Genomic DNA, 23,960 nt, shown 5'->3' with positions numbered 1-23,960 from the left:
TGGCCAAGACTGGGAACATCTCCATCCCCAGGGACACACCTGGGTGGTTAGCACTGCCTGATCACCACATTCCCGTAAAGAGCTGATGCTCCTGGACTGTTGCTGAGCACTATAGACATGCAGTACCGAGGACAGACACTGGGGGGCTTGCCCTTCTAATACTGCAGGGTTCTGGAGTCTGGCTCAGTCTCAGTGAATCCAGACCGCCTCTGTTTGACTTCTAAGTTACTCTGTAGGTGTTCAGAATTTGGTATCAGTTGAGACCACGGTGGTATAGCAGGGCCTTATTAAAAGATGCTTTGTGAACGGGATATTTAATTTCATTGCAGAGGAGAGAAGACTGTCGTGTGACAGTCCCCAGAGGAAAGCAAAAGGGAGTCAGAAGATCTGAGCTTTGATTTTGGTTCTGAACATTCTCTGGCTATGTGATCCGAGAACTTAACTTCTTTGTGCTTCAGTGGTTTTTATTTTTTCCACTTATAAAATTAGGAGGTAAAACTTGCATGATCCAGCCTTCAAACAGATTTCTAGAAACTACTCAATTAAAAGTGTTTTTAAAAGATTTCACTATTTCCAGGTGGCTAGCAGGGATTTACGGAACTGCAATTGGAGGGGATGCTAGAGGTCATTTATACCATCCTCCTGCCTTATCTGATGCCAAGTAGCCTCCCGGAGAGAGGGGTGTCATGGATACAAGGAGTACTCTGTTCTCCAAGAGAGGGAACCCAGAAACAGCATTTGGAACAAACCATTTTGTACAATGATTGAGAAGTGCAGATGTGGCCAGCCGTAAGGGATGGCTGAAAGCACAAGGTGTTGTCCAGTTCTCCATGTAGAGTACAAGGTGAATTCTCTAGGGCACGTTACCCACAGACAGCTGAAGGACAGCCCCCTTATGGTCCTATCACAGAGGTTCTCCAGTGTGGTTACAGACCCCTGGGACCCCTTGGCCCTTTCTGGGGGGATCTGTGAGGCAAAAACTATTTTAACAATACCACTAAGACAAAATTTGCCTCTTGCAATGTGTTGACATGAACACTGATGGGGCAGAAGCAATCATGAGTAAAACTGCCGGCACTTGGTGCAGGACAAGGCAGTGGCCTTGGACTGTATTAGTAACATATTCCTCACTGCCACGGACTCACTGCAAACAACCCCAAAAGTCGGTTTCACTTAAGAACGTCCTTGATGAAACTATAAACATTATTTTTATTAATGCTCTACCTTTGAGTAAACATCTTTTTATTATTCTACGTGACTAATTGGGAAATGCACATAAAGCCCTTCTGCTGTATACTGAGTACTGTGACTGCCTTGAGTAAAAGCACTTGTATAATTGCTTGAGGTGCAAGCCGGATGCTTTCATTTTCAAAAAACATCATTTTTACTTTAAAGAACAAAAGACAAATTATGGTTATTCAGACTCAAGAATTTGGCATATATTTTCTAAAAAATGAAGTGAGCCTGTCACTTCAGGAAAAACAACTGACAAGACTTGTTGCCAGTGATAAAATCTGAGCTTTCAAGCAAAACTTGGGATCTTGGAAAACTTGTATCCGCTGCTATGAATTTGACAGCTTTTCAATACTTAAATGCTTTTCTGGTGAGATTGGAAGTGATCTTAACGAATGTGATTTTTGATATTGCATAATGAAATGACTCATCTGCATAACTCCACAAGCCAATATTTTCCAAATGACCAATATATGATGTTATAAAACCATTCATTTCTGAAAGATGCATTCAAAGTGCAAGGGAAAGCAATGCATTTTCAGGTAACAGAGTACAAGTTCAGTGATATGGTTTCACATTCTACATCGTAATTACCCTTTAAGAAACTACCATTTGTAGAGTTTTGGTGTGGCATCAAAGAAGATTATCTGTAATTATTGCAAAAGGTTATTTCAACATTCTTCCCTTTTTCAATATGAAGCAGGACCTTAAGTTGCTCTTTAATCAATCAAAAATACATATGGGTCAAATTTCTTAAGATGAGGACTAAATGAAATGTCTCAGGGTGTGTGGTTGGTAATAAAGCTGAGAGCTTAATGAAAAAAAATACATAAAAATACATTTCTTCATATACTTAAACCAAAAAAAGAAAAAATACAGCCACCTCTCCCTCTCTTTCTGTTCAGAGACAGCCCACATTTTGTCTATGGAGTGTGTACCTACTTTTACTCTGAGCACCCAAAACCCACACCTTGTGGCCTTTCTCTTGCATTTCAATGTATCTCTCCAAATAAATCTACCTTTACTCAAAAAAAAAAAAAAAGAAAAAGAAAAAAAAACCCACAACAGGTTAAATGCAGAGGAAAACATGAGGATCCAAGTGTCTTCAATTAAACCAGGCATTTAAAGAGATTTTCAAAAATGTGCAAATGATGTAACAAAGGTTTAATTTCCAGAATATATAAACAGCCCATACAATTTAATAACAAAAAAACAAACAACCCAATCCAAAAATGGGCAGAAGACCTAAACAAGCACATCTCCAATGAAGACATAAAAATGGCCAGTAGGCACATGAAAAAATGCAATCTCTCTAATTATCAGAGAAATGCAAATGAAAACTACAATGAGGTTATCACCTCACATCAGTCCGAATGGTCATCATTAAAAGACCACGAACAATAAATGCTGGAGAGAGTGTGGAGAAAAGGGAACCCTCCTACACTGCTGGTGGGAATGTAGTTTGGTGCAGCCATTATGGGAAACAGTATGGATATTCCTCAAAAAACTAAAAATAGATTTACCGTATGATCCACTCCTGGGCCTATATCCAGAGGGAACTCTAATCCTAAAAGATATATACACCCCAATATTTATAGCAGCTAAACTATATACAATAGCCAAGACATGGAAGCAACCTAAATGTCCATCGACAGATGACTGGATAAAGAAGTTGTGGTATATTTATACATCAGAATACTACTCAGCCATAAACAAGCATAAAATGCCATTTGCAGCAACATGGGTGGACCTAGAGATCGTCATTCTAAGTGAAGTAAGCCAGAAAGAGAAAGAAAAATACCATATGATATCACTCATATGTGGAATCTAAAAGAAAAGGAGGATACTAATGAACTCATCTACAAAACAGAAACAGACTCAGACATAGTAAACAATCTTATGGTTACCAGGGGAAAGGGGGTGGGAAGGGATAAATCTGGGAGTTTGTTAGCCATTAAATATAAAAATAGATTAAAAAAACAAATTTCTTCTGTATAGCACAGGGAACTATATTCAGTATCTTGTAATAACTTTTAATGAAAAAGAATATGAAAACAAATATATGTATGTATATGCATGACTGGGACATTGTGCTGTACACCAGAAATCAACACATTGTAACCAACTATACTTCAATAAAAAAAGAGATTTGCAAAAATGTAAACCAATGATGCCCTTTTCACTAAATTTCTTTTGTTTTGGATAATACAGTTGTTTCCATAAAATATGTTAACATATGAGTTAATTATTGCTGATTCACTATGTATTACTTTTTAAAATTAATTAATATGTAATATTTTAAAATTTGTTTTAATTTTTTTGACTTACTTATCTGGAGTTAACAGGTCTATATTTTGGTTTTTTTTAATTTTAATCTTTATTTTTAACTGAAGTTTAGTTGATTTACAATGTTAGTTTCAGGTGTAAAGCAAAGCAATTCAGTTTATACATACACATATACACATACACATATACGAATTTTTTCAGATTCTTTTCCATTACAGCTCATTACAAGAAACTGAATATAGTTCCCTGTACTGTATAGTAGGTCTTTGTTGTTTGTCTGTTTTGTATATAGTAATGTGTATCTGTTAATTTAGAGACACAACCCACATAAACAATAGTATGTTGGAGTTCTCAATGGTTTGAAAAGGGGTCCTAAAATGAAAAAGCCTGAGAATGGCTGGTCTGAGATCCTTGTGGAGAAAGTGGATAATAAGAGGAGGACTCGCCATTTATCAGTTTGCATTATTGTTGGGAAGCGTCATGACTTAATTGGGCTTAGTGGCCAGGGTTGTTTATCAAGACAGAATCATCCCTGGAGCGGCAAAATGAAAGTCCTCTATTACGTAAGATTGGCAGAAACCACTTTTGTGAACACTGAAGTCTCAAGGTCCTGATTAGACCTTGCAGGGCACCTCTCTGTGCCCTTCCAATTGGCTCCACTGCCCCTGGTGTCCAAGTCAATCCTGTTCCTTCCAGGGAAGGTCTGGTCCACTCCCTGCTCAGGACTGGCCACCATGACTAATATGGTGCCTCCCAGATCATGGCAAGTGCCACTCTGAGTCTGACAGTCAGTACCCAGTACTTGGGAAGGCCCTGGGCACTTGCAGAAGCCAAGAATGAAAGATGAGCAGGTTGTGGCTTTTGTCCTGGAGGAATTCTCAGTCTAGGGGAGAATAAAGGCTCTTGAAGAAATAATTACAGTACAATGTGATGAATGCTCTTCTGTACATAGGGACCAAGTTTTTTCCAACCCAAAATTATGACACACTCTGACATCCAACAATGAAACAATCCTGGGGGTTCTGGAACACATGTCTGCTGTATGTACTAAGAAACTTTCAACAACTCTACAGAAATTCTGTGTAGATTTGTACTTGATTTGGCCCAAAGACCCAGAAACAATGGTCTGTACCTTCTTTTCCCCCTTAAAATCTGGGAAATAATAGTGTCAGAATAGAAAAGGGCAAGAAGTGTCTTAGGATTACAAAAGATGAGTAATGAGCCCCTAACGTCTTATTTCCTCTGGGTTAGTGGAGGGGAGGCACTGGAGGAAATTTTTTCCGTCATACTTGTTCCAAGTGGTTTTCTTTTCCCCCAAGGCGAGGAGTCCAAGTTTGTTCACACAGGTCTCCCACACCAGCTGAAGCGGATCAAGCTGAATCCCAGAGTCAGAAGAATGAACTAGTAAGAGGCTTCTAAGATGTCAAGCCTTGATTACATGTGGGTAAAATTAAACAATAGGGCTCTTGATCTGCCAAGAAATGTTGGAGTCCCCTCTGGGTGGGCTGTTTGTGGACCACAGAGGTTCTGGTCTGGACTAGGTCTTATTAAGTCCCCAACTATGTGCCCTCAGTGGCCCCCCTTCCTTTGGGGCTGACCCAAATCCCTCTTTTTAATCTCTTTCTCCCAGCCTCCCTGTTCTTTCTCAGCTGTGGAACTCCAAAGTGAAGTGAACAAGAACAAAACACACAATGAACAGAAAGAAAGCATGCTCAGTGCCACACACAGACATCCCACCACCCACAGTTAGAGAGAGTGGGTGACACTGGGTCTCAAAAGCAATCCAAAGGAAAGGCAGGACAAGGAGCCTGACAAACCCCTCCTGCATCTTGGACCCACTACCGTTGGCACTCTGTTTCTGAGCACTCTGCACCTGCAGATTCAACCAACCACAGATCACAAATATTTGGGGAAAAAAATCCCAGAAAGTTCCAAAAAGCAAAACTTGAATTTGCCACGCTCCTAATAACTACTGACCTAGCATTTACATTGTGTTTACAACTACTGACATTGTATTAGGTATTATAAGTAATCTGGAGATTATTTAAAGTATACAGAAGGATATGGGTGTGTTTTATGCAAGTACTATGCCATGTTATATAAGGGATTGAGCATCCATGGATATGGTATTCCCAGGAGTCCTGGAATCAACCCCCTCGAATACTGAGGAGTAACTGTACTCATGTTGGACTGGGGCAAACCATGACGTCTCTGTGATTTTCAGCGAGCTCATCCACAAAAGTAGGTTGTTTTGAGGAGTCAATGTCACATACGTAAAATGCTTGCCACACAGTAAGTTCACTATTCATAGTTATAATTTGCATATCATTCATGTGATTATTTAATTAGTGTGTCTCCCCATTAATTGGAGTTGCAAGAGAACATAGGTTGTGTCTTTTTAAATTTATTATTATTATATCTCTAGAGTTTAGCACAGTATCTGACACATGTTAGGCATTTGTTGAGACAATTGTTTGATAAAAGAGAGTTGATGGGTCCTGATTGGGGATCTACTCTAAAACAGCAAGTCTAGGGTCACCTGACAACTGTCATGGGTTGATACTGGCTGTCTGGAGCATGGTGTCATGAGGATTCTAAGGCGGTATCTGGAACCAGCAGGGAGAAGAGTGCTGATATATTATCAATGCCTGCTAGGATACTGGTTGAGGATATTGAATATTTGTTGACCTTGGTCTGTGGAGTCAAGAGAAGGTCCCTTTTGCCAGTTCTTTCCAGCACAGATAGGCCTGTTGTATAACTCATGGTTAGAGCCACATCAGTAGGACTGAGGTTACCAAATATGTGACCTGGAGATAAGCAGTTTGACCTCACGAATATTTTGTTTTAAACCACAGACAAGAAAACACTCAGAACAATGCTATGCAAAGAAGCTGAAAGCATACCACCATTGCATCTGCCTGTCTCGATGACTTCACTTTCTTGGAATGTATGTCCCATGAATTCACTGGGACGAGCGAGCAGCAAGTGTATCTCTCAATCAGACAGAACTTTGTAACATGCTTTCCCCCAACCCATAAAGTAGCCATTCTACTCACGAGGGTAGTCCTTTGGGTGTGTCTTCTCAGACCAATTCCCATAAAATGTGAGTCTGTACTTGGCAGTTCCACAGGCACAGCAGTCTAAGATTGGTTTGTCAGTCACCCCATCAAATGTGGAATCTGAAAGAATCAAGAAAGTCACCAAGTTAGGAAGCAACTGTGAGTCATTTGTAAAGCAGGGCCGTCTTGGTCTCATCCTGTCCTTAATGCTTGGGGGAAAAATGCGGTGCAGTTTTCACTGACAAATAACATGCAGGTCCAGTTCCACCTACAAAGGATGGTATATACCTCGAAGGATGGTAACTATATTTTGCAAATGAAAACAAAATCAGAACTTTTGCTCTAATAATGTGAAGAGACCTACGGGACCAATGAGACAGAATATTTGGGATGGGGGCTATCTAGGTAAAATTTACTCATTTACTCAGTCACCCTTTCTGGACCTGAATCTCCTTCCCCACCCCTCCCACAATAGGATTTCTCCAACAAATTTTCAGAGGAATATTCATGTGCATGTCTTCTCTAAGGAATATTCTCTGGGGCCAAACTGCTAGGACCAGAAGAAAAAGCTTTGAAGGAGAGCAATGAGACCAAGCAGAGAGACAAAGAACTGCCGAAAATTATTTTTAAGAAGATATGCATATATTGTCACATTACTTCTTATCAAGCTTTCAGAGACTTTACTAGGATGGTTGGGGGTTTGGGAATATGTTCATAAGTTCAGATTTACTTCTGAGCATAGAAACAGCCAGGGAAAACTCAAGATTCCCTCTCCACCCCCACTTTTAGCTGGGAATAGCTGATAAGTGGAGAGAGAGAGATTACATGAATAAATTCAGTATTTCCGATTGTCAAGCCCACGTCCCTAACTGTGCACTGTTGCTTTTAGTCAGTTCTGCTTCTTGCAAGACGAAAACAATGTCTTCAGATGCAACTTCTTTCAACTGCTTTTTCTTTGGTTCCTCTGGAGGTATTAACACAAATATTCTCTATTTTTTTTTGCAAGTTGGACATTTATTCTTAACTATTACGTTAAAAGCAGCAACAAAGAGTATAAAAATCTTTTTGAGTATCAGGAAGAGCATTTTACAAATCTTATGGAATTCACTGGGTGCATTTGGTTTGAATATGCAAAATCAGGGATAGGCGGGAGAAGTAAATTCTGGGTTCTAGGATGGAGACACAAGCACGAGATATTGCAGTAATAACTGCATTGTACAGAGTCCTCGTATGCGCTGATCTCTTTCCATCTATTGTCTCCTTTAATCCTAGGTCAGTACTTTGGTTAACCCCATTTTATGGATAATAAAACTGAGGCAGATTAGGTAACCAGCCTAAAGTCACAGAGTTAGTGAGTGGTGCAGGCAGAACTGGAGCTCGGGTTTTATCAAGTTCACAGCCCATGCTTGAATCTCTACACTAGATCACTGTTGGAAAGACCTTATGGATAGGTCTGCATAAACACCAATGAGAAATTTTTGTGTATGTTTCTCTTTTTGCTTTTTCAGACAAAGAATGGTGCACTGAAAAAATTTACCTTCTTACATAGCTCCAGGATTTCTTAACAGGCTGAAGAAGCGATCTGAAACCACCCAAAATAGAAATCATTGTTTGGCTACTTTTTGTACACTAGGAAGAGGTGAGAGCATTGTCTGTGTTAGAAGCAAGCTTCCCACTGCCTTTCATACAGGAGCCCAGATCTGACTCCTGTGTGAGCCACTTTGATAGTTAAGAGACAAGCACTATTAAATGTATTTTGGGAAAGGTAGCATACATAAATGAGTAACTCCTGAAGATTTTTTTCTTTTTACATTTCCATTATGATCAACTATGTCATAAAAAAACTAAATTAGTCTTGAAAACCAGATTCAGAGCTAAAAGATAAATGCTGAGGTTTCAATTGTAACTACTAGGCACTGTTAAATGAGGCAGCAATAATCTCTCAAAGAACCCAAATAACACAAATTGGGAGCTTTACCTTATCAAAACAGGTTTCAGCTATAAGTAGTGAACTTAAAGATAACTTCCAGGGGCTCAAGAGAATGCGCTTATAATAAACCCTATGGAACTCCAAAGGAAAATAAGCTTCCATTTAAAAAATGGATTTCTACGTTTGAAAATAAAAACACACATACCATTGCCTACTGAAAATGAATCAGGTTTTTCCGAGGGCAGTGATAACAAGTGTCGAGTTCCCCCTCTTCTCCTAAGCATGCAGGGCCTGCCTGGTGCAGGAAACCAGAAGTCATGCAGCACCGCCTGAGCTGCCCCTCCCCGTTTCTACTCTTAACCCACCAGCTTCCTTTACAACTCTCAGCCTTTATTCTTCGTTCCTCTTCCCTTGTCTTCCTTTTCTCATTGCTCCTTCTCTGCCTACATCCTCCTCTCATCCCTGCTTTTCCCCTCATCTTTTCCTCTCTCTGTCTTTCTCCCTTAATGTCTGTGACATGGTGTTAAAGTGAGTATACATATGCGTTTCTTTATTACAGGTCACCTTTTTGAATATTTTCTATTTCTCTGTTCTGAATGGTAAAGAACTCAGTGTTTTGTGTTTCTTTTAAAAAATAACGATTGCTGTTGCTTTTCATCTGTTGCGGTTCTTAGTTTTTCCCCCAATCGACTAATAGCTTCAATTGAGACAAAAAATAATAGATCCTAATTCCTCTCTCCCCTTCCTTGAGAGATCTGATTTGATCCAACAAAGAATGTGAAGGCCTTAATGAAAGAGCTGGAGGTAATGACGTGGGTATACACATTTAAGAAAAGTCCTTTCGCTCTATGCTGATGTCTTAAAGACGTTCTTCACGGGATTTGCTTTGCTAACTGATGGATTTCCTCGGGTCCACCATCTCCAGGGATCATCTACACTGCACCTAGTGATTCTACAGCTCAGGTCCCGCTGGGCCATTTTGTCCACAAAGTTGCTGTTGGAAAGGGGTCTTTTTATACAGATTTGCGCTTGGTCGTTTTGATAGGATCTCTGCATCCGAAGTGGTAACCAGCAGAGATTTGCAAGGCCATTTTCTTGACGCTGGATATGCAGAAGGTTAGCTATATTCACAGCTTAGACAAGGTCCCCACATCAGGACTGAGGCTTTGGAAAGTACACTTTAGTTAATGATTGCTGGCAGTACATGGGGGTGACTGTGGAGTGTCTCCTAGGGACCCTCAAATCTGGGAAGTAAGGCTGTGCTCTGAGAGTCAAACTAACACAACCACACCCCAGTGGCCATGCTTAGCCAACTGTGGGCGGAAACCAAGAGGGGCACCAGAGCACTCATAACCCTAACCCATGGGACCTGGATGTCAGCTCATGGAGGCTGGGAAGGGATGGGATCATCCTTTAGGAACCAAGAGCCTCAACAGTTGAAATGGTCTGGGTTTGGGGAAAGGCTGAGCAAGTTTGTGGACTATTATATGTAGGAAAGGAAAGCCCCAGCAGCCATGTGTGGTGATGCCCACCTGGAAGCTGTCGGGATCCCACAGGCTCCAGCTCTCCGGCCCCTTTGGAAGGCATGAGCCTAATGTAGGAAAGCCAAATCTCTCCCCTTTTGCTCTTTCCATGATCTCCAAGCATTCCTCCACTTCGGACCTAGTTTCTGCTCCAGCTCATCTACAGGGAGACCTATGCTTTGATCCACCAAAAGCAACAATTCAAGCTACTGAATTGGGAGGCAGTCACTCTGATAGAAAGCCGGTGCTTAGGGCAATGGCTCCTAGATCCAAACTCTGTCCGCCCCCACTAATGTACAATGCTGAACGGGCTATTTAAACTTTTCATGTCTCAGGCTTCTCTCATCTATAAAATAGGGATGATATAATAGTCTTTAACATTGCCATGCAGATTATATAAGGCCTGTGAAGTACTTAGAATGGTGCCTGGCATGTAGCAAGCACTAAAAAAAAATTAGCTATCATCATTATCTTCCCCAGAAGACCTTGATCAACTTTTCTTTTTCTTAATAGCTTATGAGCTACTAGAATTGGAGAATCCTTACAGAATTATTTCTTCTCAAAATGCTAATTGATCTAAATGTAAATAAAGTCTTTAACAATGGATAGAAATGAGAGAATGAAGATGTATAATTTCAGAACATTTTCTATTTTTATTTAGTTCTCTAATGACCTCTGAACACATTGGATGTTTAAAACCTTAATTTTCACAGATTAATAAATAAGCTTTTGGATATATATGACAATAGTTAACACAACATACATTATAAACATATATGTATGTGTGTGTATGTGTGTACATGTATATATACACACATACACATACATCTTTACTATGTATCAAGGGGGCATGGTACTATTTTACATATATTAAGTCATGTGACTAGGAAGGGCAGAGGCAGGATTTGAACTCCACCTGCCTCCCCAGTCTACTTGGTCTCCATAAACTTTGTTGGAATGCCTTCAATCCAAGGAGAGGGAATAGATGGACCGGCAAATCCAAGGGCCACCTTGGATTGAGTTTAGATCATAAACTCAATACCCCGTTGGCATCTGTTTCCCTAGAGAACCCCCCCCCATATGGCCTGGGTGCCACATTAAGTTCCTTCTAGTGATTATTCCAGAAAACAATCACAGACTTTTCTAAGGTACACAATTGTGTTGTGTTCCTAATTAAGTCCTATGAATTATTTCAAGGAACCTCTTCAGAATAATCACTGTTTCACAAAAATAAGAAGACCACAACTCCAATATAAGGTACATTATCGCCTACCCAGGGAATCAAGCTGAGTAATTAGAGTTTAAGGCAGATCCAATTATCCACAGCACACAGCCAGATTAAAAATCGGAGCGACGTGAGGAACAGAACCCGGAGGAACTCAGAAAGCCCAACTGCCTTAATTTCTGCAACTGATGCTTGGACTGAATGAGCCACCTTTCATTTACCTGGCCCTCTCCCACCCTCACGTCCACACGTCCACACGTCCTTACCTTGTTCACAAAGTTTCTTTGTCAGGGAGCCCTCATCTTGAAAATAAATGATGCGTTTCTGTACGATGCTAGCCCTGTGGGGAAAGCAGACACAAACACGTGGTGAGGAGGGCAAGTCTGGGGGATGTCAGACCATTGCTTGTCCACCTTCAGCTGTGTGGCTTTGGGTGAGTCCCTCTGGTTCTCTGTGCCTTGGTTTCTTCATTGATCAGTCAGCATTAATAATAATATCTACCTCCTAGGATTACTATAGGAACTAACAAAATGTATGTGAAGATGACTGGATAAAGAAGTTGTGGTAGGTATGTGTGTGTGTGTGTGTGTATATACACACACACACACACACACACACACACACACATACAATGAAATACTACTCAGCCACAAAAAATAATAAAATAATACCATTTGCAGCAACATGGATGGACCTATCATACTAAGTGAAGCAAGCCAGAAAGAGAAAAATACTATATGCTATCACTTATATGTGCAATCTGAAAATAGGACACAAATGAACTTATTTACAAGACAGAAACAGACTCAGACTAGAAAAGAAACTTATGGTTACCAGGGGGGAAAATGGGGGTGGAGGGATAAATTGGGAGTTCCAAATTTGCACATACTAAATATTATATACAAAATAAATAAGGTCCTACTGTATAGTGCAGGGAACTATATTCAATACCTAATTAATAGCCTATAATGAAAAAGAATATGAAAAGGAATCTATCTATCTATATATATAACAGAATCACTATGCTGTACACCAGAAATTAACACATTGTAAACCAACTATACTTCAATTTTAAAAAATAGTAAAATAAAATTTTAAAATAAAGTGTACTTATAGGTCTACAATACAAAAGTTATATGTTGACATATGAGAAGAAAACCCTGTATATCAGGAATTTAGCATACACCTAGAAACAACTCAATAAACATTAGTAATGGTGGGGTTGCTGGTGGTGCTAAAGAAAGTGAACTAACAGCATTTTCAATAACTTTTCTCAATGGCTCATTTACTCCAGTTTTGTATCAAACTATTGAGGCCATTTATAGATCAACCAAATTCAAATCAGGAAAGCATGTCAAATTCTCCTCCTGAAGGGGGAAAAATCCTAAAAATATATTTTGATTTGTTCTGAAAATGTCATTCTCTATCTTTCCAGAGAGTCTAGACAAAACTGTCTCCTACGTTCTGAACAAAGACAACTTCAGCTGTTAGAGCTCCCTCTTCAATGTGTCAAACTCAGGATCTTAGAATCTGGAAAGAATACTTCGAAGTTGAAAAATGACTTGCTTTTGGCCCGCACATATTTTCTCTTTAATCTAGGATTGCAGAGACATACTATTTTTCCTTGAACCCACTCTGCCGTCTATTTGCAGCTGGCCTTGCAGAGACCTGAAACTCAGTGTTCCAGTAATTTGAAAGTCCACAACACTTAACGCTGAGACGCTGTTAGTGGATCTTGAGCTGTTTCTATTGATTTTCTTCAGCAATGCTACTCAATCAAAAGGTAATTTTCACTTTGATTTGCCCTATGTCACAGATCAAGGGAGTCTGGCCACCCTGAATGTGGGGTAGAGTCACAGGGAGCTGCCCTGGATCACAGGATCTCAGCTCCAGGAAGGGGTCCACATGTGTAGGATCTGCAGAGTGCACAGGCGGTTTTCCCCATGGTCTGGGCCTTGGCCAAAATGACTTTCCAAAGGAATGTCTACTGTACACTCAGTCTCACCCCAAAGAATAAAATTGAGGCCAGCCTACCGATGTCTTTTACAGTCTTTCCTCTCCCGAGAGAGAAAAGATGTTGAAATAAATGAATGAAATAGACTTCCTGTCAACACAAAGCTACTGTGATCATTTATCCATTCTGTTGACCATCAAGCAGAACATTTCTTCAGGCCAAGAGAACACTCTGGAGAACGCTCGCTCACCCCAAAGCCAAATAACAAAGCCTTTTGTTGCTGGAGGATCCCATCACCTACCACAGTGCTTTCAGAATGTTCCCCAGTGAGAAGTGCCTGAGGGAGCCCTGTGGAGGGCAAGGACTAGGCTTAGCGGGAAGTCTCCCAGGCCCCACATTCTTGCTTCAACCTCACTTCAACCCAGAGCAGCTTCCTCTCCCACTTGTTTTCCTATTGTATTTGCTGGTGTATTTTCAACAAATAGTTGCTAGAAGTCTGCTTAGTGGCCAGACATTGGCCAGGGACGCTGTCACGAACAAGACAGATGGAGCCACTTCCCATTCTCAAGGCTGCCAGCATAGTGGGGAGAAAACATCCAACGATGAAATCTTCAGCTAATCAGTTAACACAACCGTCATTAAGTGCTGAACGGACAAGTCTACGGGGTGTGGGAGAGTCTAACACAGGGGGCCCTGACCAAGCCAGGAAAGGCTCCCCGCAAAAAAGGTGGCTGAGCTTAGATTTGAATGAGTAGAAGCTAATTAGGCAAATGGGAGGGAGAAGCAATGGAGAGGGCATCCTTTGTAAGGTCCTTGAGATGGGGAGGGCCACGGCTCACTGGAGAACCACGAGTAGTAAGCCAGGTTCAGAGTGTGAGAAGAGCTGGGGAGGTGGGCAGGTCCCCAGCACCCAGAGCCTACAGGGAGATGGCATTTTACCCCAAGCTTGATGGGAAGTCTTTGAGGAATGAACCCTGAGGAGTGAGATGATCAGAGGTGCCCTTTTACAAGAGCATTTGGGCCATAGAGTAAAAATGGACTAGTAGGTGATGGCAGTATACAGAGCTCCCATGAAAATCAAATTTTGTTTCAATAAAATTCTCTTGATAAAATGGTCTGAAAACGCCCAATCTACCAGGATAAAATATAAGCTTATCATGGTATTCAAGGCTGTTCTTAAAATTTCCTCCAAATACCCCTCTGGCTTTATTTATTGCCATTTCACGCCATGCTCCCTGGGTTCCAGACTGTGAGAAGTCTATCCCCCTTGTGTGAACATCGCTCCACTACGCCCTTCCCTGTGCTGTTTCCTCTCCCAGCATCTCCTATCACCTGTCTTTGCTCGCATCTGTAACAAATGCCCTGAATTTTCTGCCTCCTTCTGCAAATAGGAGAATGATGGCAAAACCTATGCTTTAAAGGCTTGATTATGCTTAGAAAAATTAAATCACCTCCACATTTTCCAAAACTATCATCATAAAAATTTGAGGGGCCAGAGGTAGAAAACATGTGTTTCCTATAAGATATCTGTCTCTTTCATGCTTTGTTTTATAAAGTCAAGGTGGCCCTCTTTTTGATAATAGTTGTATCTCCTGAGCCCTTACTTTGTGGCCGTCACTGGGCTAGGGAGGCCCTTCACTATCGTATATATAAAGATTATCTTTAGCTTCTATATCTTATGCTTTACATATACTACAAGTCCTCAAATTCTTCATCCAAAATCCTTGGACTAGATGTGTTTTAATTTCAGAGTTTTTCAGACATTAGGAAGTTAAGATGGCAATAGGCCATTAACATCCCCATAATCAAACACATCAATATTCTGCAGCAGAATGTAAGAAGAGTCATACTAAGAGAGTAAATAAAAGCCATAAACAGCTTCACGCCAGTTTAGGTCAAGTTTGGCAAACTTATCAAAATGCTCTTGTTTTCAGAGGGACGAAGATGAGAGTTTGTGGCTAGTTTCACCCCTATCTTACGGGTGTGGGCAACTGAGAAGCAGGGACGCTAAGTAACATGCTCAAGGTTTTGAAGTTTCTACACCAAAATCCACGTCTGTAGTTAGACGGAGGGCCCTGTGACTCAGGAGAGGTGCGAGGGGTGGGGAGTATAGATACGAGGGTCACTGGGGCAGAAGAGCTGAAGCTTTTGAAAGACACACAGATGGCCAACAGGCACATGAGAAGATGCTCAATGTCACCAATTATCAGAGAAATGTAAATCACAGCCACAATGAAGTATTAACCTCACACCAGTCAGAATGGCCATCATTAAAAAGTCTACAAATAATAAACGCTGAAAGGGTGTGGAGAACAATCTGGAGATTCCTTCAAAAACTAAAAATAGAGCTACCATATGATCCAGCAATCCCACTCCTGGGCTTATATCTGAAGGAAACTCTAATTCAAAAAGGTGCATGCATCCCAATGTTCCTAGCAGCATTATTTACAATAGCCAAGACAGGGAAGCAACCTAAATGTCCATTGACAGATGAATGGATAAAGATGTGCTATACAAATGCTATGAAATACGACTCATCATAAAAATGAATGAAATAATGCCATTTGCAGCAACATGGACGAATCTAGAGATGATCATATTAAGTAAAGCAAGTCAGACAAAGACAAATACCATATGATATCACTCATATGCGGGATCTAAAAAAGTGATACAAATGAACTTATCCACAAACCAGAAATAGACTCATAGACATAGAAAACAAACTATAGTTACCAAAGAGGAAAGGGGTAAGGGATAAATTAGAAGTTTGGGATTAATATATACATACTACTATATATAAAATAGATAAACAGCAAGGACCTACTCTATAGCACAGAGAACTATATTCAATATCTTGTAATAATCTATAATGGAAAAGAATATATATATTATATATATATATAATATATATATAAATATGAATCATGTTGCTGTATACCTGAAACTAACATAGCGTTTTAAATCAACTATACTTCAATTAAAAAAAAAAAAGAGCTGAAGCTTTGGAGTGGCTGACATCGCCCAGGGAAAGTGTGTGGAGTGAAGAGAGAAGAGGGTCTAGCTGAGCCCAGGACTTTGAAGGCCAGCACTCACCCACAGACAGAGACGCCAGCAGAGACCAAGACTTTGGTCTGCTTGGTTGCAGAAGATGATTCTTTTTATTCTTCATTTGGTCAACTCCTGAGAGAATTTTATATTCTGAGAAAATGCATTTCATTTTGAGTCTGTTCCCATCAAAAGCGTAAAACTCAGTGGAGATTTATAAATCATATTATAGTTCAGAAAAAATAATAGCTTTACAAGATGAAATTGCTGTTAGTAAGAATTCCCTCAGCATTTCAAAATGACAAATTTCTCCCATTCTGTGTTGCAATTTGGCAGGCCTGTTGCATAGCATTTATATACCGATACACTGAATGCTCTCTTATCATGAAAGAGCGTGTTAAGGAAATCTAAATTAAATTTCTCAGTATGTAAGCTTCTCCAACTTTGGAATATTGAGGTTCTAAATAACTTACTAATCATTTCAAAAGTTTCCTTTTAAGCCTAAAGTGGAACATTTCCAGTAACTCCATCCTGAATCTTTGGATGCTCGTATCTTTTCTGTCTGAAGAGTTTCTTCAATTTGCTGTTTTTTGTCCAGTGGGAATATGCCTGCTGGAGTGAGGTTAGAGTTGGCCAAGTTGTGGGCTTGCTGTCTAGAGCTGAAGAGGCCTGGGATCCCTGCTCCCACTGAAAAGGGACAGGGAGCCTTTAGAAATTCAAGGATTTGGGAGATCAGGCCATGAAAGGAATTAAGAATACACAGGAGTCCTCTGTGGCTGGATCACTGCCATGAAGAGACAATTCACGTAAGGTCCTTATGACACGCACATCGCACAGAGTAAATATTCAGTAGTGGCAGCCACCACTGTGGCTGTTGTTAAATCAGCAGCCCCTAACCAAGTGTCTGACACATAAAAGTGCTTCATAAACAGAAGCTATTAAGATTGATGTCAGGTCGGTCTCCTTCGCTTGTGGAGGGAGGAGTGTGCTAACTTGCTCAAATGCTTTGGTGGAGATAATGAATGGCTAAAAGGAAGCTCAGGTTTGTGGTCTCCAGACTACTTTTGCCAACCCTCTTACCGATTCCAGTAAAATCCCTATTACTGAGCATTTTTTGGAATACTTTACAAAAGTTGTCTATGATCTCAGGGATGTTTTCCATAGAAGCGATCCAGTTTATAACCAGTAACATCTCCTTCCTTCTACCAATGAAAGAACAACTCTGTGGGAGGATGCAAGAATAAAATATTAGAGTCACAGTGATGGTACATCCGGAACCGAGATGCCTTACTTCACTCTGCAAGGATGCCAAGTGCTAATCTCCTGTTACTCAGCAAATATTCACAAAAGCTGGGTGCTTCCCCTGACCCAGACTCTTCCCAATCTTTTATATGATTTTATGTGAATCTCAGGAAATGGTGTGGTGTCCAGGAGTTAACAGGCTTCTTACAGCTTAAGGTAATGTGCCCCTGGGAGAGGAACAGCAAAAGCTTATCTGCAGGGCTCTGTCCATAGTGCAAGAACTCCATAGCTGCCCATCGGTAAGGTCACAGTCTATGCTTGGGGTCACAAAGCTGTAGATTCAGAGACTGGTACAGCTGTCTGCCATTACTGCAAAGAAGAAATTCTAGTAAATGCTAGGAAATCTAGCTGCCATGAGATTTTTCCTGCTTATCACTCATTCATGAAATACTTACTGAGCACTTATTATGTGTCAGGCACTTTGCTAGGAGCAGAAATTCAAAGATGAATAAGTGATGGTACCCTCCAGTAAGAAGCTCCTAGTCCAGTGGGGGAAAAGAGAGAAAGAAAAAGGAAACAGGAAGGCAATGTAGAGCGCAATCATGGAGGAGCCATAGGGTGCAGAAATAACTAACTTCACCCTGGCCAAGCGGCAAGAGGAGGCAATGACCCCGAAGGTCTGAATTGCAGAGGGCACAGAGAATCCAAGAGACACGTTGTAGAAAAATTTCCAAGGACTTAGTAACTTACTGGATATGGGACAGAAAGAGGAGGTTGAGTACAAGACCTTTTATTTCTTTGTCTGTTTAACAGTTAAGCACACTTCTAAGTGCTTGATGAATATTAATTCATTTAATCCTTCCAACAACCCCATGAGGTAGGCACTAATATTTTCCCTGTTTTACAGATGAGAAAACTGAGACAGATGAGGTAAGTTAACTGACTCCCCATGGCAAATCCCAACGGCCAGAGGGAAGATTGGGGGTGCCAGTGACTGAAACAAAAGAGAGAGGGACAAGGAAGAATTTTTATTTAATTTTTGGAATTTCTATCGAGATCGTTGTAGCTTCACATACAGTTGTAAGAAATGAGAGAGATTATACACTTTGCCCAACTTTTCCTAATGGTAACATTTTGCTAAACTTCAGTATAATGTGATAACAAAGGAAACTGACAATGATGCAATCTGCCAGGCTTGAGACTGGTCACAAAATGGTGCCATAGGATTAGATGAGGGCCAGATCATGCCATTCTGCAGAAACTCTGCCTTTGACAAGCTGCCACATTCTAAGACGAAACGTTCCCAAATGACTCTCAGAATACCTACTATGCCAGAACCCCAACTGGAGAATCTCCTACGAGCACTACAGTAACTCAGAGGCAGGAGGCCGTGATGCCAGAGGTAGAGCTGGGGGACTTACTGGTGGGAATGAGGTCAGTCAGGACACCTTCTTATAAAGATGCCACTGGAACTGGACTTGGAACCCCAGAGGTGGAGTCTGTAATCAGGGAGGAGTTTTTTTGCAGGAGTTAGAGCTGCACCTAATCCATGGCCTCGGATGGAACGCCATCTGCTCCGGGCAGACTTCACCAGAATCTGGGGAATCAGCTCCACGCAGTGCTGCATGTACACTTGCGGCTTAGCTAACAACCAGAATCTGGCTAAGAGGTCAGTTAGGTTCTTAACAAGACTACATTCCATTCCCAACCTGGAACGGCCAGTGGATTTCTCGACTTCTTGATTCACATTATTGAACAGACTTCCATCTACAAACCTCTGGTTTCAAGTTCATCAAAAGTCAGAGGAAAACTAGTCTTAGCACTATTTCTTCTCAGAATGACCCTGAGGATAACAAGCTTATCATGATTCTATTTTCTTTTATTATTATCCCATTTCAGACATCATTGTCAGATATCTTATCAATACTATTACTCTAGCACTTTAAATTTTACCCCCTAGAAATCCAATGGCAAATTAACAATGAGGAATTGATCTTCATAACACAAGATGTGAAAAGAAAAGACTAAAACTGGATTATGTTGTCAAAGAACTAATTTAGACGTGAAAGGCATTAAAACATTTACTCAAGTTTTTATTTAACACAGTAGGTTCCACAAAGCTGTGTCAGGAATTAGAGTTACAAAGATGAGCAAGACATAGCATGTGTGACACCAAAGAGCTGACAGCCAGATTAAGGGAGAGATATGCATCACAATACTGCATAGCAACTAGTAGAGTCTACCCAATATCTACTCTTTCCATCTGCCATGCTTGCAGAGCCCTCATTTTTCGAGGAGTAGTACTAGGTAAGCCAATCATGACAGTCCTGTTTCCACTTTCCCAGCCTTCCTTGCAGCTGGGGAAGAGGGCATGGCATATGACCCAAATGTGACCTCATAAAGGAAGATTGTCAGCTTGGAATGTAGACCTGAGAATGTTGTTTTTCAGCTTAAAGAAATTGATGACCCACCCTGTCCTGTCCTTTTTCCAGCCTTGATTATAAACATGATGTGTGAAACAAGGCAGCCATTTTGTGACCATGAGGAAAAGACCAACAAAACTCAGAGACCCTAGCTCTGACATCATTCAGCTGCTGTCATTTGTCAATGACATCACTTAGGTAGCAGTCACCTACCTCCAGCCTTCTTGTTATATGAGAAAAATAAATCTCTATTTGTTGAAGCTATCATTGGTCAAGTTTTTTAATGAATGCTGCTCTCAAAAGCATGCCTAACTGACAGAAACAAGTATGAACAAAGTACTGTGGGAGTATGGAAGAGGGCAGTTCAAATGCTAAGGCAGAGCAGGTTCTGCTGACCCTTTACACCAGGCAGGGAGATTATACTGGGGAGCCACTAAAGGGCTTAGGTAGGATTCGGGGCAGGGATACTTTGGTCAGGAGAGTCTGGGAGAAGAACACTCCAGATGCCTTAAAAGAGGGCTTGGGTTTGGTGGCTGGGAGGTCATACTGCCTTTTTCTGGAACTTTCCATGGCATGCAGGGGACAGGCACCTGCTCACAGTGCCTAGGAAGAAAGCAGCCAGCCTGCCAGTGCACTCCAGTCTGAAAGAGACACGGCTGTAAAGGGAGGGGGCACGCAGGTGCGAGTTTGACAGGAAAACACAAGAGAGGGAAATACACTTTTTTTTTTTCCTCTGGAGGAGGCTTTCACATGCCTAGAAGCTGTAGCAGAGTCAACAGTGGAAACCCTTAGGGATACCTGCTGGATCACTGGCTGGAAATTTGTCATCTGTTGGAAAAATCTTAAATAAACTTACAAGGACAAAAGAAATAGATTGCAGGATATAGTCCCAGTTGTGGAAGCTCTGACAGGCAGGCAATTCTGGTTAGTGATCAGGACCATTTCTCATTTCCTTTTTTATCCAACTTATCATTTTTTTTCAGCATCTTATGACCCTTAACAGGTTCCTCCCTCTAGCTTAAATTGTCCATGGCATTTCTTAACCTTAAAGACATACATATATATCTAATCCTTAAGCCTGGCGGGGGGTGGGGGGGTGGGGGGGCAGTATCTCACAATATATCTTTAGGCCAAAAAACCTTTTTCTCTTAAGGATACAAAAACACAGAGTTTGATGTTCCTGAAAAATTACTTTTTTTTTTTCAGTCAGCCTTAGTACGCTTTTTAGGTTTTTGTAGTATGATTACTGGTACCCGGGGTACTACTAGTCAAGGGACAACTGACAGACAGTTAATTCAATGTTTCTATAATATTGTCAGATGCATGATTCTACTGTATAATGTCTCATACAGTTAAACTGCTAGTCAGTGCCTGCCTCGTTTCCCCCTCCAACTCCTTCACCCTTGGCAGAATAGGAGCCCCTCCACCCTGGGCCTGTGTCTTAGGCATCATGTATGCCTAGAATCTAACAGGGAATCTGGCCAAAGCTCAAATCTGGAGGTCTTAATCTGAGGTCTACAGGATTCAGGATGATGAAATTCTGGGTGATGTGCACAAGTGCATATTTCTGGTTAAGAGTCCATAGCTTTCATCTGCTTCTCAGTTCCTTCAGGTCAGGGGTTCCTGACCGTGAAAACTTTAAGAACCACTATTGGGCCTGAAATGAATGATGGCAGATACGTGAAATGGCATGACTGTCATCCCATTTCATCAAATCTCAACTAAGATATATGTTTCTAAAGCTGAAAGTTAAATTTTTATCCCAAGCACCCAGGTCTTCAACTGCTTTCTCTCCAGACAGCGCTCTCATCTGAAATAGAAACTATCTCAGCTGGAAAACAAGAAATAGAAAGTGAACGTTGCTCCTGGGTTCCTCAGTGTTCTTGCAGACTCCTTTATGCTCCATGCAGCGCATGGATGTAATCGTACGATCACCCTAGCCTGAGTTGGAGGAAATGCTGCTACGCTGAGAGCTCTCTCCTGGCTGGTTCACACAAGTCACTGCTCTCTGCAGCTGGTCCTTCTCTGTGGTGGCCACAGCCGCCTCCCTTTCCTGTGAGTTCCTGTAAGCTGGAGTGGGCAGCGCAGTTTCCCAGGGGTAAGGAAGCCATCAGGCAACAGAGCAGTCTCCTTACATACAAGTAAGGAGACTCTGCCCTCCTTTCTGTTCCTCAGGGAGCCTCCCTGTCACCCTGGGTTTTCTGCTGTGAAAATTCATGTACAGTAGCAGACCTGTGTGTTGGGAGATACTCTCTCTTCTGGACAGGGTTAGGGAGTGTGTGGAGGGGGATATGGTTCTTAGCTACAGAGTCATGGTCCATGAAGGGGTTTCAAAGGATTCTTGAACCCCTGAAAATGCTGTATGCAAAACTGTAAGCACGTGCATTGCTTTGGGGAGAGATGGTACAAGAACTGCTCTAAGTGAGGAGTCAGGACTGTCATGCCTGTTGGTGCTGAGTCCTCTCCCCAAGCCCCCGCCACCCCCACCTCAGAAAGGACATGCCCGGGAGAGTAAATGAAGGATTCCCTGCACAGTTACTGCAGAAACCTCCTAATGGGTTTCCTCTTCTGGCCAACCATCCAACTTACCTACACTCTGCTAGGAGATTAATCGTCACCTCTAGCACATTATTAGGCAGCAGTTGTACCATAGTCCTAATTATCCTATCCCCACCCTGCCCCACCCCACCCCTCTATACAAAGGTTCCTCTCTCACTTATAAACTACAGTCCAAGCTCTTGGCTAAACATCCACAGTCCTGAATACCAGAACGCCAGCTGCATCCCAGGTCTGACACCACATCTCCCACCCCAGATACTCTTCCCAGCTACCTGAACTCAGCCCTGCCTTTTCCCTGTGTGTCACAGGACCCCTCTCGGCTTCTGCCTGTGCTACTCATAAACCAGGAAGGCACTTCTGCCTCCTCTCTGCCCAGTCACACGCCACGCATCTGTCACCATCTCACGGCCTCCTCAGAGTCTCGTTGAGCAGGGCCTTCGGAAGTGACCTCCTCTGGGTTCCTGGAATACGAGTGAACTTTAGGACTGGCACTCGGGCATTGGGTAGTCTTGGTGTTTGCTTGTCTTACCATTTAACTCATTGTGTGTTTATGTGGGACTCCTGACTGAATTCTGAGCGTTTTCAGGGAAGGGGTCTTGTTGCTCCCTTGTGGCCCCTCTAGCACTTAGCACAGCGCCTTTCATGCTGCACACATTGAAAGTGTGTTGATCTGATATATTTTCATGGACTGACTTGACCTGTAATTCAACTCTTTCACATTCAACACCTAGTGCTGAGTGTCTACCATCATGTCCACAGTCAGGCAAGAAGCATAAACTCCTCTGTATTAGCAGTGCCACCCAGCGTGCGGGGTGAACAGCCAACAAAGACTGGTCTGAGTCATGGAGTATTTCCCACTGCATAAAGACCAGTTAAGTCTGCCTTGTTTTTTTCAAGCTAGGCTGATGACAACCATTGTTCTTAAAAGGAACCTTTCGGGTTGAATTCAAAACCCTTTCACAAGGCTGGGAATCAGCAGGATGAGGGTGTATCTGCCAGAAGGAGTTTAAACCAAAGATGGAGCTTTCTTGATGGAAAAGACAGTTGCTGATTACACTGTGCTCCCCTCTGTGCTCATCCCCTGAATTGACTTTTCAAAAACATCCCTAGGCCTTAACGTTCCGACTCACTCCAGATTTGTTTCATGTTTCTTCTTTTCGACATCTGCACCCCTCTTGTAACAACTGACCTCATTCTTATGTCACATGAGCTCATCAGAAGTAAACCACGACCACTTGGACCCCCACATGTTCTGAAGCAACAACATGAGACCACAGGAAGCCACACAATCTGGGCCTGATTGTTCTATTTCCTAGACTTTCTCGTGGAAAATAGTTTCAGAGATAAGTTAAAGGAAGGCAGAGAGGGAAAAAGGAAAGGAAGGGAAGGTAAATGGGAGGGAGGGCAGGGGAGGGGAGGGAGAGAGGAAGCCAAGATTTTTAACTTTCTGAGTTAAACAAATGTGGGAGAGAAATTAATGA

The 23,960-nt window shown here is 41.7% G+C and overlaps 1 protein-coding gene across 2 annotated transcripts in view; it reads right to left on the bottom strand.

The window, feature by feature from the left end:
• Positions 1-23,960, bottom strand: part of SPON1 (spondin 1) — a 242,759-nt gene that overhangs the window by 124,994 nt on the left and 93,805 nt on the right. For both annotated transcript variants that reach the window (XM_031681171.2, XM_006203551.3), the window contains exons 4-5: positions 11,523-11,596; positions 6,576-6,698 (exon numbers count right to left, since the gene is read on the bottom strand). In XM_031681171.2, coding sequence (XP_031537031.1) covers positions 6,576-6,698; positions 11,523-11,596 — 197 coding nt within the window. The remainder of the gene's footprint in view (positions 1-6,575; positions 6,699-11,522; positions 11,597-23,960) is intronic.

The sequence above is a fragment of the Vicugna pacos genome, chromosome 10, assembly GCF_048564905.1.
Source record: "Vicugna pacos chromosome 10, VicPac4, whole genome shotgun sequence".
Lineage (NCBI taxonomy): Eukaryota > Metazoa > Chordata > Mammalia > Artiodactyla > Camelidae > Vicugna > Vicugna pacos.
Note: the sequence above shows the minus strand (reverse complement) of the source record. Positions and strands in the feature narration are given on the sequence as shown.